At 33.2% G+C, this 14,562-nt stretch overlaps 1 protein-coding gene across 1 annotated transcript; it reads left to right on the top strand.

Annotated features, from left to right (window-relative positions):
* Positions 1-10,630: 10,630 nt before the first annotated feature.
* On the top strand, positions 10,631-14,323 carry LOC149182455 (protein PLASTID MOVEMENT IMPAIRED 1-RELATED 1-like). Its single transcript, XM_089414560.1, has 2 exons — positions 10,631-10,719; positions 13,387-14,323. The coding sequence occupies exons 1-2, from the start codon at positions 10,631-10,633 to the stop codon at positions 14,321-14,323; spliced, it is 1,026 nt and encodes a 341-aa protein (XP_089270686.1).
* The last annotated feature ends 239 nt before the right edge of the window (positions 14,324-14,562 follow it).

Genomic DNA, 14,562 nt, shown 5'->3' with positions numbered 1-14,562 from the left:
AGTAGCAAAAATGGATTGACATTTCCATGTCATCAAGAACTAGTCTATGTCAACAATGTCATGTCATGTCATGTCATGGGTTTTCATATGCCATATCATTATTATGGATTATGTAATTTCTTTCCCAAATGTATTGTAAAGTGGAAGTCCAAAGTACATGTACAGAAGATGAAGAGTCATGTAAAGTTGAAAATTCATAGGAAGTCAAATAGTCACGAGGGTAGTCAAAGAGTCACAAGGGAGGTGAAGCATCACCCCATTAGTTATATATACACCCTCATTGTATGAGCAAAGGACTTTTCACGATGGCTCCTCCCACAATTAGGGGAACTTTGAGGTCTAAAATGGGCCTCCTAAGAAAAATGTACAACCAAAATAAACTTTGTAAGAACCAATAGGATTCAAGATGATGATGTCAACCACGGGGGACGATTCACCATTTTTGGAGTAAAAGGTAAAAAGATTAAAATATAATAAAATAATAAAGCTACTTTTTCAACTCATATTTTCAACTTATCTCCTTAAGGTTTTACTCAAATTTCGAGCAGAAGTACTCTATGTATGCAAAATTTAATTCCTCATCAAAGGAATACCCATGTTGCATACTTTCGATGGACCTTGTTACATGAAAAATGAGGAATACATGAAAAACGTGATTGCAATCACATTTTTCATGTATTCCGCATTTTTCGTGTAGCAAGGTCCTTCGAAAGTATGCAACATGGTTACTCCTTGGATGATGAATCAAATTCTACATCCAAGGAGTGTTGTCACTAGAAATTTGAGTAAACCCAAAGGGAGATAAGTTGAAAGAATAGTTTTATCTTTTTTCCTTCTAAACTTTAATGATGTAATCTAATCTTATTTTATTATTTCCACCATTATTTTATAATTTCCTTAGGAGGCCCCTTTTAGACCTCAAAATTCCTCTAATGAGACATTAGAGAGACATGCTAGTTATTTTGTATTCCAACATATTTCAAATGAGATAAGTATTTTCATAGATAAACAACATTTATAGAACATATAACTGCATTTTTTCTTACATAATTTGGAAATGTATTATTTGTTGACATCCTCTCAAGTGACAACTACATTCACCCATTCCAATTTATAAAAGGGGGGAAGCCCACTATTTACATAAGAGGTTACGAAATCCTTAAATTTGCGAACACACACTTTATTGTTGGGGCCAAAACATATCAATAATTGCCAACGACTCTCTGCTATGCATGAAACCAATGTCATTATGGGCCTAAAAGTATCCTCGTTCTCACATTTCACATAACACACACTAATCGAGGGAGTGGAAATTTCTCATATGTCATGCTCCATTACATACGTTCGCTTGATGTTAGTGTCAATAGGGTCACAACGGAATTGCTTTTCAATAACACCCAAAGGGGGCATGAGTCACATGTTTAACCAATGCACCAAAATTACACCTTCGATGTTGAGTTTTGCACCTTCAGTAATGATTGGACACATATTTCCCCTTACCACCTTTAGTTTTGTGTCATTGCAGGGTCTGAATTTTTCCACCCACTTCCCCAAAGAGTATACTTGTCGCCTCCATGAGCGAGGAAGTGGATCACATATAAAATACATTATGTAGAAGAACAACACATTTATCTTGTTATAAATCCACACTCTAAGTGGTGTGATGAACTCCAACATTGGAGATATAAAGCTCAATGATGTAGGAATGAGCCAATATATCTTCACTTTTTTGGTCTGTAGAAACAAAGCAACTAAATTTAAAATTTTCGAAATCTTCTCCTCTAATACTGACAAGTTGACAGGTAAAAACCAATAAATATTTAAATGTGTACCGACATGTTGCTTATAAAGTATGATTGCATAAGAGACTTGCTGGAAAGTCATGACATGTCCAGTGATCACTTGTTTCTTTTTTATTTCATATATATTATAAATTCTTATTGCTCTTTCATGTAGGAAAGGAGATGACATTCGATAGGTACTGCCTTCCATGTGAATGAAGCTTTAATATTTAATGGTGTTATTTTCCAACAAAAAACAAATGAATTCTTTTTGCAACATATACACATCGCTAGGGTTGGAATTTGGATTTCACTTTACTTATCATACAATTTTATTTTTTTTGGGTCCTTATGCTTCTCCTCAAGAAAAGTTATGTTTAAAAAATTTCTCTTCAACAATGATGTTCTCATAATAAATTAACCCTTCATCAATAAAGAATTAAAAAATTACCCTTCAATAGCATAATTATGTTAAAAAATTTCACATATTTATCATAAGGAAAAAAACAAAATGACCAATATTTGTTTTCGCATCATTATAATTAGTTAGTATTGATCAACCACATTGTTTTTCACACAAGGATAATACCTGTAAAATTACAATAATAATTCAAAAAATAAATTTAAATATGTCATAATAGATTATATTTAATAAAATTACAATAATAATTCAAAAAATAAATTTAAATATGTCATAATAGATTATATTTAATAAACATAGTCTAAATGTTATATGCTATGACATTTTTCTAGATATATTCTAATTAAAATTTTCCAAAATATAGTTAAAATTTACTATAATTACAAAAATAATTGATAAATATATGAAATTCAAATACCCACAAAAATTCAAAACATTAAATTCATTTCATATTAAAAAATACAATTTTAATAATAAAAAATTAAAAATATTAATAAAAAAATATATTATTAAATTTCAAATGGAATTTGTAAACGATAAAATGACAACATAAACGATAAAATAACAACAAATGCTCTTATTTAATTTGGTATTTCTTCGTCTGATTAGTTTTCTTCTTGTTAACTAGTATGTGGCCCTTTCTACAACATCCCCAACTTCATAACCATTAAAAGGGCTAGACATATATAATTCTAATCAACAACTTCTCCCCAAGTGTGGGCATTGAAAAAAAGAAAAGGATAATAAATTTAATGCAATGCGCATAACAGGTAACAACAAAAACCTATTAAATCACACCACCTACAATTGTTGTTTACGGAGAGGTAAAGAATGAAACTCAATAATAAAAATATCAAAATTTCTAGGTAATAAATTCATCAAAATAAACTCAATAACAAAAACAAATTTCAAAAAATTTAAATTCATTTAAAGCATTCAAACTAACTCAATAAAAACAAAAATGACTCTCCTTCGGAATGTTCACTTCTCTTATTTATAAAAAAAATTAATAAATATAAAACTCACCACTAACGTCCAAACTAACACAAATATTATAATTTGTGTTTTATTAATGAGTTTGAGGGTCTAGTTTTGAGAAACAAATATTCAAATTCAATTAATGAAGTTGAATGGGTAAACTAAGCTAAAGTGCTCGTAACAATTAAGTAATGTTGTGGATGCAAATTGATAGTTTGCTAGCAAACAATAAATTGATAGTTGGAGGGAGGGGAAATTGATGATTGAAGGGAGGTGAATCAATCTGGACCCTTTGAGTCTCTACTATCCGAAGGGCCTTAAAACACCATATTCATTGTAGATTCGTAGATTGCATGTGGAGTCAAAAACCCAATCATCCTCTCTGTAGTTCTATATGTGTGCTTTCAACTCAACTACTCCAGTCTCACGCTTCATTTCAGATTATTTGTTTTTTATTTCTTCTTGTGTATGCAACAATGTATAATAAATATATCAGATTTAGAATCTACATGTTGTAACCTATTGTCATTGGGTAGCGCGTCGTTTAATCATGAGAAGCATGTCATAATTACATTAAAGGAGCATCGTCTACACATTTAATGGCACTCTAGAATTTAAAGCGAGTGAATATATACTTCAGATCAACTGTGCTCTTGGTAAGTCACGCCTATTTGGACAGTGGCGAGCTTCATTGGGTAATGGTCTAGGTAGAAAATAAAGTGGAAATAAATCAGAATTAATAACGTTTTCAAATAATTGTTACCCGTCAAAAAAACGTTTTCCCCAATTTCAAGCACATCTGGAAAAACAAGCATATATTTTTTAGGTGTCAAATACTTACAAAATACCCCATTACCAACAAAATATTCGTCAAATTCCATCCCTTCCCACCGCCATCAATCTAGAAAAAGAGTTTCTTAAATATTGATCGATTAAAATTTAAACATGATAAAAAGATATCAAATCATAATTTATAAAAATAGGTTAATATACCATTCAAATGACACCAAGTTCCAAGATATTTACATAATTATAAAAAAAGGTTCGTAAAACTTTTCCTATTTAAATTCATAAACAATCGATCCATCCGTACATTATAATTTTGAAAAGATTTCTAATATTTTGTAAAAATATTTTAATTTTATTATATTTTATTATTGTAATATCATTTAAAGTTATTATGATACTATGGATAACCAAAAAAAAATTAAAGCATGTCATGCATTAATGTACTTCTGACCATTAACATACAAAAGGTTGAACACAAGTTGAACAGGCGCTCTAGTTTGCTGAGGTTGTTACTTGATACAAAAGGTTGAACACAAGTTGAATAGACGCTCCAGTTTGCTGAGGTTGTTACTTCATACAAAAGGTTGAACACAAGTTGAACAGGCGCTCCAGTTTGTTGAGGTTGTTATTTGATACAAAAGGTTGAACACAAGTTGAACAGGTGCTCCAGTTTGCGGAGGTTGTTACTTGATATAGCTTTTGTTTACATTGAATGACAGTAATACTTCATTTTATTATTCTAATTTTGTTTTTCCCTCTGAATATTTTAGTTGGTGTTGTTTCTACAGATTAATTTTCACAATTTTTTAACGTTTCTATTTTATTTTCTGAAAACATAGAATTTTACAATGAAATGAAATACACTTGCAAAGTTGTGAAGTTAGATTCAGAATAAAAAATGATATTTTATTTTTATTCGCTAAAACATTTTCCTTTGAAATTTCAAAAGTTTCTTTAATATTCCCATGTTTGGTCATTGTCTCCTACATCATGTACTTGTCACTTGAGCTTGGATATTCTTGACTTTGTTGTTTTTCGTCCTCATCATCAGATTGACCTTGGCCTCAAAGTTCAGGTAGGAATTATAAATACCATGGACATTTTCTTTCTTGTACAAGAAGCTAGAAGATGTCCTCCATTGTGGCATCTTGTCTACAATATCCTCTTATTCTTTCTTCCTGTTGGTACTCCAGCCTCCTCCTGTGCCTGCCGAGTCAATTTGGCTCCCAATTTTTTTACCAGGTTACCAACCAGGAACCAAAATCTAGCTTATTGTAGCACTAGAAAAAATGTGTTTCTATCAATGGATTACTTGCATGTCTTTCACATGTACACCAACAAACAGGTGATAAATATATTAAATATTAAATGGATATGTTGCACGTGCACACGGTAGTTAGTCTTTTTATCTCCTTGTTTCCATGGCATTAGTATTAATACATATTTGCTTGAATCTACTCTGCTGTGTGGATCTCTAGTGAAAGCAATTTTCAATATCCACAACATAAGATTATGTGAACTGTGCAAATGGTCAATCGTCATCTTGACTAATTCATTGAGATTGTAGTTAAAAGGAATTATGAATAACAATACTAGTGTGAATTCCAGGAACTATGAGCTACCCCAGATATTTGTATTTCACTAACCAGTTCATGCATTTAGATTCCCAAAAAGTTCTTCTGTTGTTGGGGTTTTATTTGTATCTATTTCTGGGTATGGATCTGTCAGGTCAAGATTTTGGTCTCCATCTGGATCATAAGGTTTTCATTTCAATTATGTAATCTCCACCCCCAAAAGAAATCCTACTAGGATATGGTGATTCTGCTTCCGGCCTAGTACCCCATTTTTCACAGGGTGGGCGCAACTGCTGGCTGGATGGGCCAGGCAAAAAATTACACTGTTTCAGAATTTATAAAATACGGGTAGCTGAGAAATTCGCTAATGCAAACCTGGTGCTAAATTAAAGAGTAAGAAAGTGGTGTATTGAGATGATAGAGAGTTCTGGGAAAGAGTACAGATAAATGAGCCTCATGGCTTCAAATGTTTTTCGCCTGAGGAAAGAGGGCGGAGTCTGTCCATTGTCCACTTTGCAAAACTCCTACCATCTTAGGCCAATTAAAATGAGCCTTAGGGAATGTGTGTCCCCCAGAGAAGGAGGGGAGGTTGTCGTCCTCTGAAGCAACTCTCCTACCATCCAAGGCTGAAGCAAAGAAAATCTAAATAAAATATTGGCTTTTTAGGCTAGAACTGGTCTGAGCACTGTCTCTCTATCTAAAGGAGATGCCCCGCTGCTACTTAGCTAATATTCATATATCATTCATAGGCAGTCGGCTTATTCTCAGTAAAAAAAAACCTTCTTGACTTTAAGTTTTACTTCAAGTAAGACAAGAGTCGATATTATGAGTGGTATATCTTTCCTTTAATAGTTTTTGTTGGATCTTCTTTATCAAAATTTCTGCCTGGGGGTGTTAAAGAAGCCAAGAATTGATGACCATAATGCAATCACCCAAGATTTTTTTATCAAACTTCCTAAAACAAATGATCAAATTTTCTCTGGTAGTCCGGGTCTGCAGGGAACTTAGAGGACGTGCCAACCTTGCAGAAACCATATTTAACTTTGCCTTTGGATGAATGCCTATATAATCCGGTTAAAAGAGAAGAGATTCAAATACTAGTATTTGCTTCCAATTACTAACTCTACTAGCATCACGGAGGATAAGAGGGGTTGCCTTCCATCAAAGATCACATAATCATGGAAACTCATAGAGGGCTTACATTGTTTAATTACTCAGAGATATGGCAAAGATACAAATACAAAATTGACGTTATGAGAATATTCGCGGAAACCAAATAATCATGGAAACTCATAGAGGGCTTACATTGTTTAATTACTCAGAGATATGGCAAAGATACAAATACAAAATTGACATTATGAGAATATGCGTGGAAACCAAATAATCATGGACACTGATAGAGAGCTTACATTGTTTAATCACTCAGAGATATGGCAAAGATACAAATACAAAATTGACATTGTGAGAATATGTTGCAGAAACCTTGAAGGATAATGGGATAGACCCCTGCATGCATGACATGCATTACTCTCAATTACTTGTTTATATCTATTAATTTTATATAAATCTACATCTAAATTTATTTATTTAAATAAAATAATAATAATATATTAATTTAATTTATTTAAATAAAATAATAAATGTATACCCATATAAATAATAATTGAAATAAATAGGGTAAAATAGTATTATAGTAAAAAAAGTTAGAGAACATTTTGAGTAACACGTCCCACATGCGTGCCCACTCTACTTGGAGTTCACGTGCCTACTCTACTTGGAGTTCATATCATGCAACGTGGAGTCCGTAGCATGCTACGATACTCCCTCTAGGAAGTTCACGAGCAACTTTTTTGTTTCAAGTGTCACCTAACGAAATTTGGTAAATATGATGAACTTATTTGTTTATAAATTTGCGGCCCTGTAGGCTCAGTTTTTCTTCCATAATTTTTATTCAGGTTTGCTTCGCTGGTAAAATATTCTAAGGCATTGTTGTATTGAAAGGCGGTTTCCTCTATACAACGCAGGTACTCTGGAAAAGCTTCTTAGGCATTTTTGTATTGAAAGGAGATAACTCCAATCCCACGTTTGATATAGATATAACTATAATGTAAACTGAGATTTTTGGTTCTTTTCAATTCTCTTGTGGATTTTTTGGCTTTTATTTGATTAAGGGTTTTCTTCATAATTTCAATTCTCCCATTTTGTAGGGGATGACACCCACTTGCTCATGCCTACAAAACACCCACTTGCTCACCTAACTAGTGAGAGGATTTTCGTTTGATTTTCATTACCATTACTTGGATTTGAAGGTAAAGTTTCTTCTTTTCTTTTTCCCTACGATTTGTATTTGGAATAAGGTAAAATTTCTTTTTATTACAGTTTTCATTTCTGAATACTAAAGTGACATTGCAGAATGAATGGTTGCTCTTGTCAAAGGCATTAAAAAATTTCTTGATCATTGTAGTTTTTGCATTATCTAGCAATGCATAGAGAGAGCCTCAGACATTGTTGTCTTTCCATGGCACAAGCTGCTAAAAAATATAATAAATGTATTTGTAAGAACATGGGAAAACTTTTTCACATGTCACCACGAGTCAGCAACCATTAGAATTTGCAGTAAGATATAAACATACTAAGAGTTCTTAGTATGTAAAATAGCACAATGGCTTCACTATGGGTAGGAAAGCAACAACTACACTCATGAAGGTTTCAGCAATTCATTACAATAAGGGAAAGAGGGAATACCTCTTTATAGGGAGAGGAGTGAAGGAAATAAGTACTTTGTTACAGAGAAGGAATATTGCGATAAAGACCTCAAATGATCTTTGTGTCTCACTCCCTAACAACTAACTCCCTCATACCTGTAAATCCAATTGACTTGCCTCAACTTTTCATTGGTATGTATTTGTCTGTCTCAATTTTTCGCTTTTCTATGTTTTTTCATTATCTTTTGCTTGCATTATCTTGCTTGTATCTTGCTTGTATGTGCTTGTTGTCTTAGTTTGCATGTATTTATTCATAATTATCTAAATTTTGCATGTATTTATTCATAATTATCTAAATATACTAATACTATGGGGAAAACGATAGTTACAAATATTAAGGGAAAGCCAGCTGAAAATTGTGAAAACCTAAAAGAGTAAATTAACTATTTTATTTCAATTTTGTTTGAATTATTAACTTTAGTTATTAATTTTTTTTTAAATGTAATTTGACAGAATCAAAAAGTTTTATGCACTAGTAAGGACAAGTCAAACATGAAATTACAACATATCTATTGCCGAGAAGCAAAGCAAATTGATTATTACTCTGTCTTTTTTTATTGTTAAAAACCGTTAATTAAAATAAAATAAAAATATAACTCCCATAATATTTTAAATGAAATAAAAATATACCTACCAGACATAAGGTTAAAAAACAATACCTAATAAATAGATTGTAATGACACAACCCTACCCTAACCTAACCTGGACTATAATGACAATTTCAAATTTGGCTTTGCTTAATAAACACCATTTAAACTTAAACCTCAGGTTGTGAAACAATTGTATTATATACAAAAATATGTAATGCAGTATGCCATAATTTAAAATTAACGAACCATGTGCATTTTAAAAAATGCATATAATCATATCGATGATTTCCTAATGGTTTGGAATGTAACAGTATTCGTAGAAAACCTACAACGAATGTTTATGACGCAACTATCAAATGAGCTGAAACTGAAGGCGAAACACGTCGCGGCAAAAACATCATCCACGGCCGAAACATGATGAAGCTCAAATGAAAATCATTTTTTAAGGATAGTTGACGGAGAGAAAATAAAAAACAGTTAGAAAAAGAAAGAAAAACAATTTGTAACAGTTAGAAATCAAGAAAAGCAATTTTTAATGATACCTAATAGGAGAAAATCAAGAAAAGTTAGAAAAAGAAGGAAAAGAAATTTATAAAAATAGTTGAGAAGTTAGAAAAAGAAAGAAAAACAATTTATAAAAATAGTTGACGGATAGAGAAGCAATAAAAGCGATTCGTATCTCCACTTTGACACGATTGTCAAACCATTGTTTTGTGTTGTGTTGGAAAGGCTCCACACATCCGAGATTGAGTCTACGTTGGTCCCGAGAGGGAGGAGGAGGGTGGCCTTCAGGGGAAATGGAATTGGACCTCTGCTCTGCTCTCGAACCACCTCTGCTAGGAAAATGGAATTGGACCTCTGCTCAGCTCGCGAATCACCTCTGGATGAAATTGACCAATCCAGAGGTCCTCTGCTTCTCTCGCTTCTATCTCGTGCTTCCAAGTATGTATGCTTCTGTCTCGTGCATACAATTATTTTTAATTTTTGTATACTTCTAATTTCTTTGAATCAATGAATTATATCTACCAACGAGAAGGAAAATACATGAATTATGCCCGACTTACCAGATTCTTCTCCACTGTCTTTGAATCATTCAATTATTGTACAAATGCATTATATGTAAAGACTACAAGGAAAATATAAATGCATTATATGTACAGACTACAAGGAAAATATATGCCTAATTTACTTATCAATTTCTGTTTCAGAATGTATGAACTGTGCTAACTTACCATTTTTTCTTTTGTGAAACAGTTTGATAGGGTCTTATTTCTTCTCTATGACAATGTCATTTCTTCTTCGGAGCAGTCACTCTTTGGTGTAGGGTTATTTCTTCCATTCTTTGGTTCTTTGGTACAAGGTTGTTCCGCTCTTTACTTTGGTGCACTGCTTTCTTTCATTCTTTGGTATAAAGTCGTTACGTTCTTTACTTTCTTTCACTCTTATTGAACTGTCAAACCATAATAGCTCGTTGGCCTTGGTGAAACCGATCCCTCTGGAGGTCCCGAAGATGTCGTCCTCCACCTTAGGCTTCTCCTCGCACACCGCCATCCAACCTGCCCTCCCCTTCTTGGGCGAGGCGACTGCCTTTTCTTTGTGCCGGAACAACGCCACCATCTTTGCAGTGCGAGCCTTGAGCCCCTAGCATTGCCGCTCCGTAGCTCTCCTAACGGTGCCCATGATAACTCAGTGGCATTTGGCAGCCGAATCTTGAGGCCCCCCGCAACGGGCAATGGACTCCTTGCCATTGGACGACATTGCAGGCAAGACTGTGGAGCAGATTTCCTTCGAAGGGATGGCCAGCGCTATCACTAAGAGCGGGTAAAATTTCAATACTCCTCTGCTTTGATCTTTTCTTTACTTTTCTGTATCGCCATTAACGGCAGCCAACAATCACCTTCCAATGCAAGCCTAGTGTGTTTCAAACCCAATGCAATCCCAATGTGTTTTAAACTCGAGACCTTTGGTTCTGATACCACTTGTTGGAGTTAAGATTGCCATTACACTAAAACCCATAGGTGTTAGTAAACAGAGACATCGCTTAGTTAAAAAAAAAAACTCACATTTAATTAAAAAATAAATAAGCTAAATGAGCATGTAATATATTTATCTTTAAACTAGTAAACTTAACTAAAAATAAGTACAATGACATTTGACTAGAACATAGTTAAGTAGTGTGAATATCATAGATTTACTTTCAAAATTGATAAGTTTGATTAAGTGATAAATATTTTAAAACTTTTTTATCGTAGTATATTAATAGCTGATTATGGTTAATTTTAGTTAATCACAAATAATTTTAGTTAATTCTCTTTAAACTATATCAATTTAGTCAATTATGGTTTATATCATCAACAAATTTTAATTTTGGTCAAATTATCATTAACCCTCAACAATCTTTAGACAACTATGGTCAATCCTTATTTTTTAATTTTGGTCAATTATCATTAACCCTCAACAATCTTTTAGACAACTATGGTCAATCCTCATTAACTATTTTATACCGTAAGTAATCAATATGAACTATAGTCAAGGTCTACAAATCCAACCCAATTAGGTGTGTTGTCAACTAGGACAACCATATTAATAAATGTGGTTGACATCCATGATATTTCCACTTTTTATAAGCAAATCAATAGATCCATGTATATCAACGAAATTTATTAATATGGTTATGTTACTAGATAGTTATGGACACCAACTACACATATTATATGTTTATATCCTAGAACTAGTAAACTAGACTAATCTTAAGTAGCATTTCACTAATAGATAAATTAATTAGATATTATAAGTTTATTTTTAATGAGAAAATTTGACTAGATTTTGATTTGAATTTAATTTAAATATTAAATTTTAGATTTTTTTCAATAATAATTTTCAAATTTTAATTAAAAATTTAAAACATTAACCTTACAAATCTATCAATTTTTGAAATTAAATAATCTAAATATAATAAAACTTGAAACTTGATGTAATTAATCTATTTTTATCATTAAAATACAATTTTAATAATAAAAGATAAGGAACTCAACTATTCTATAATAATTAGATTATATTAATAATAATTATTATGAAAAATATAAATTATCCAATATTTAAATTTATTTAATATAATACTTTTTTATAAATAATAAATTTATTTATAAATTTAAAGTTTTTATTAATTATATATATATAGAGATAGATATAAATCCATCTGACTAGCTTATTTATTACTGAAAATCAAACCAATTGTGGAAGATAAGTTTTTTTGTCCAAAGATACATCATAAAAACTATAGCATAGCCATGTGTCAGCCAAAAACATCAATTATGGAAAAATAAATCCTTTGTCCAAAATATTACAGATACATCATAAGAACTATGGCATAACCAAAAATACTGTGAATGCGGACATAGTTATAACAAAATTGCAGTCACTTTGCCTATATCTTATAATAACTATAGGCATCATTTTCAAGTCGAGCCACTGTAAAAGAAACCAAACCATGATGTTGACTAAGGTGAGGATAAACCTAGAGAGGATGCCTTAGGGATACTATAGAGGCATGTCTTTTCCCTTAGAGAGCATGGCTTCCATTCTAGCCAGTCTCATCCATATCACGATGTTCAAGTGACATTTCAGTGAAAGATGTTGAGATAAAGAGAAATCTTGCTTTTGTTATTTTTTTTTCATCAAACGTTTTGTTAGAGAGTGTTTTATGTGTTAGTAAAGTTTTCTATATTTTGAATGGTTATCGTTTATTTGTTTGTTTATGTTAGAGTTTTACAAATTTAATATTTTAATATTTTAGTCGATCAGAAAAACTTATTTTATAGTGCAGTGTGATGTGTAACTATATTTGTCTATTATCAAAGTTGAAATTTGACTCATATTCATTAAAAAAACAAAAAAACTATGTAAAATATTTAAATAATATCCGTTCATGAAATTAGATCTTTTTGACTCATATTAAATATGTATTTAAAATAGATCTGGTGCAGAAGAAAAGAGAAGAAAAGAGAATTACTGAATCCCCGAAATTTAGTTTTCCATCTATTTATTGTCGATCTATTTTTTTCTATGGACATTTTATGAAAGTAAAATATTTTAAAACTCTTTAGAAAAATGTAATCAAATTAAATTAGAGGAGTGATGTCTAATATTTCAAATAGACCTCTAATTGTTAAATTAGAGGGGTGATGTCTAATATTACAAATAGACCTGTAATTGTTATAACACCGATCCCACTAAACCATTATACCAGCAATATTTAAACAAAAATAAATACTCTCCACGAAGCGGCGGAGAAACCATCCTCGCAGATAGTCCAGTGTTCCACTTTGTGGCTTGATCTGAACAGACGCTGGCAGACCACTTGGTCTACTCGACACGGGCCGATTCGTGCACCAGTTGGCATTTTCGTTGCCTTCATTAATCCGTCTTTTTCATTTCATTGGTTCGATGAAATTGAATTGATTAATGCGTCTTTACATGGCATCGTAGGTACTCTGAACAGAATGCAAATCTGAAAAACCAGCCTGGCAAAGGCACCCTGCTGCCAAAAGGCTTTGGCGCTAGTTTGTCTGGAAACCAAAAATCTAAAGCTGTGGGGCTAGAGGGCATAGGAACTATGCTTGACGAAAGCGTATCTCTTGATAATATAGTGCCTCTGGCTATGCAGAGAACTGAAGCTATGGCACTGGAAGGGCTCAAGATACAGGCCGAAATGGCAGAAATAGAAGCTTCGTATAGCATATTGGCCAAGCGATCGAAGATTAACAGGCCCGATGGCATCACTGGTTCAAACAGCTCAGACTCAACTAGATTAATGGCCACGGCCTTTTCTCTAGACGAATGGATGGCGGTCGACTCAGGCCTGTATGACGAAGCAACAACTAATGAAAACACACGGGCTATTCTGGCAGCCCACCATGGAGTACTGAAACAGCAGAAGAAAAAAGAGGGGGAGGGCTACATGGGCAACTCTGTCACCATTTCCCTTCTCGTCCAGCTTCGAGATCCTCTGAGAAACTACGAAGGCGTGGGGTTTCCCATGATAGCACTCGTGGAGGCCGAGAAAGTTGCAGTTCTTTCTGGTTCCACCAAGGAATTAATTACCCATGAAAATTGGGATTCTCCAAGGTTCAAGATCAAAGGCGTTCACATGTCAGGGCTCAAACTTGAGGAGACTAAGAAGATTCAGAGGGTGATCTGGGGCAACCAGAAACATCAATATCAGAAAAGTACAGCCTCCAGATGGCTGATGGCCAACAATATGGCCAAGAACAGCCGACATATAAATTCTCTGGTCAAATCCAATGCTCAGCAGCACCCGCCGCTGGCTGAACCCTGCTATTCCTCCTACATAACTGGCCGTAACACCTCTACATGGGAGAACCGACTGCGCCATCGAGAACCGACTGCGCCATCGTCGTGCTAACTAAAGACACAGATCAGTGTAGCAAACCATATTGAAACCATAATGTAAACCAGTGGAATGGATAGGTTCTTTGCTTCGCTACACTCCTATCAAACTGTAAATCAGAGCAGTAGATTAGAAGCAAATGGGTGGTGAAGCAGGTATGTTAGAGACCAGTCCTATCAAACTGTAAATCAGAGCAGTAGATTAGAAGCAAATGGGTGGTGAAGCAGGTATGTTAGAGACCAGTGGTGAAGTTG

The sequence above is a fragment of the Pinus tabuliformis genome, chromosome 3_2, assembly GCF_031772625.1.
Source record: "Pinus tabuliformis cultivar Carrire ecotype Pingquan chromosome 3_2, CPIR1, whole genome shotgun sequence".
NCBI lineage: Eukaryota > Viridiplantae > Streptophyta > Pinopsida > Pinales > Pinaceae > Pinus > Pinus tabuliformis.
This window is presented reverse-complemented; position numbering and strand designations above follow the sequence as displayed.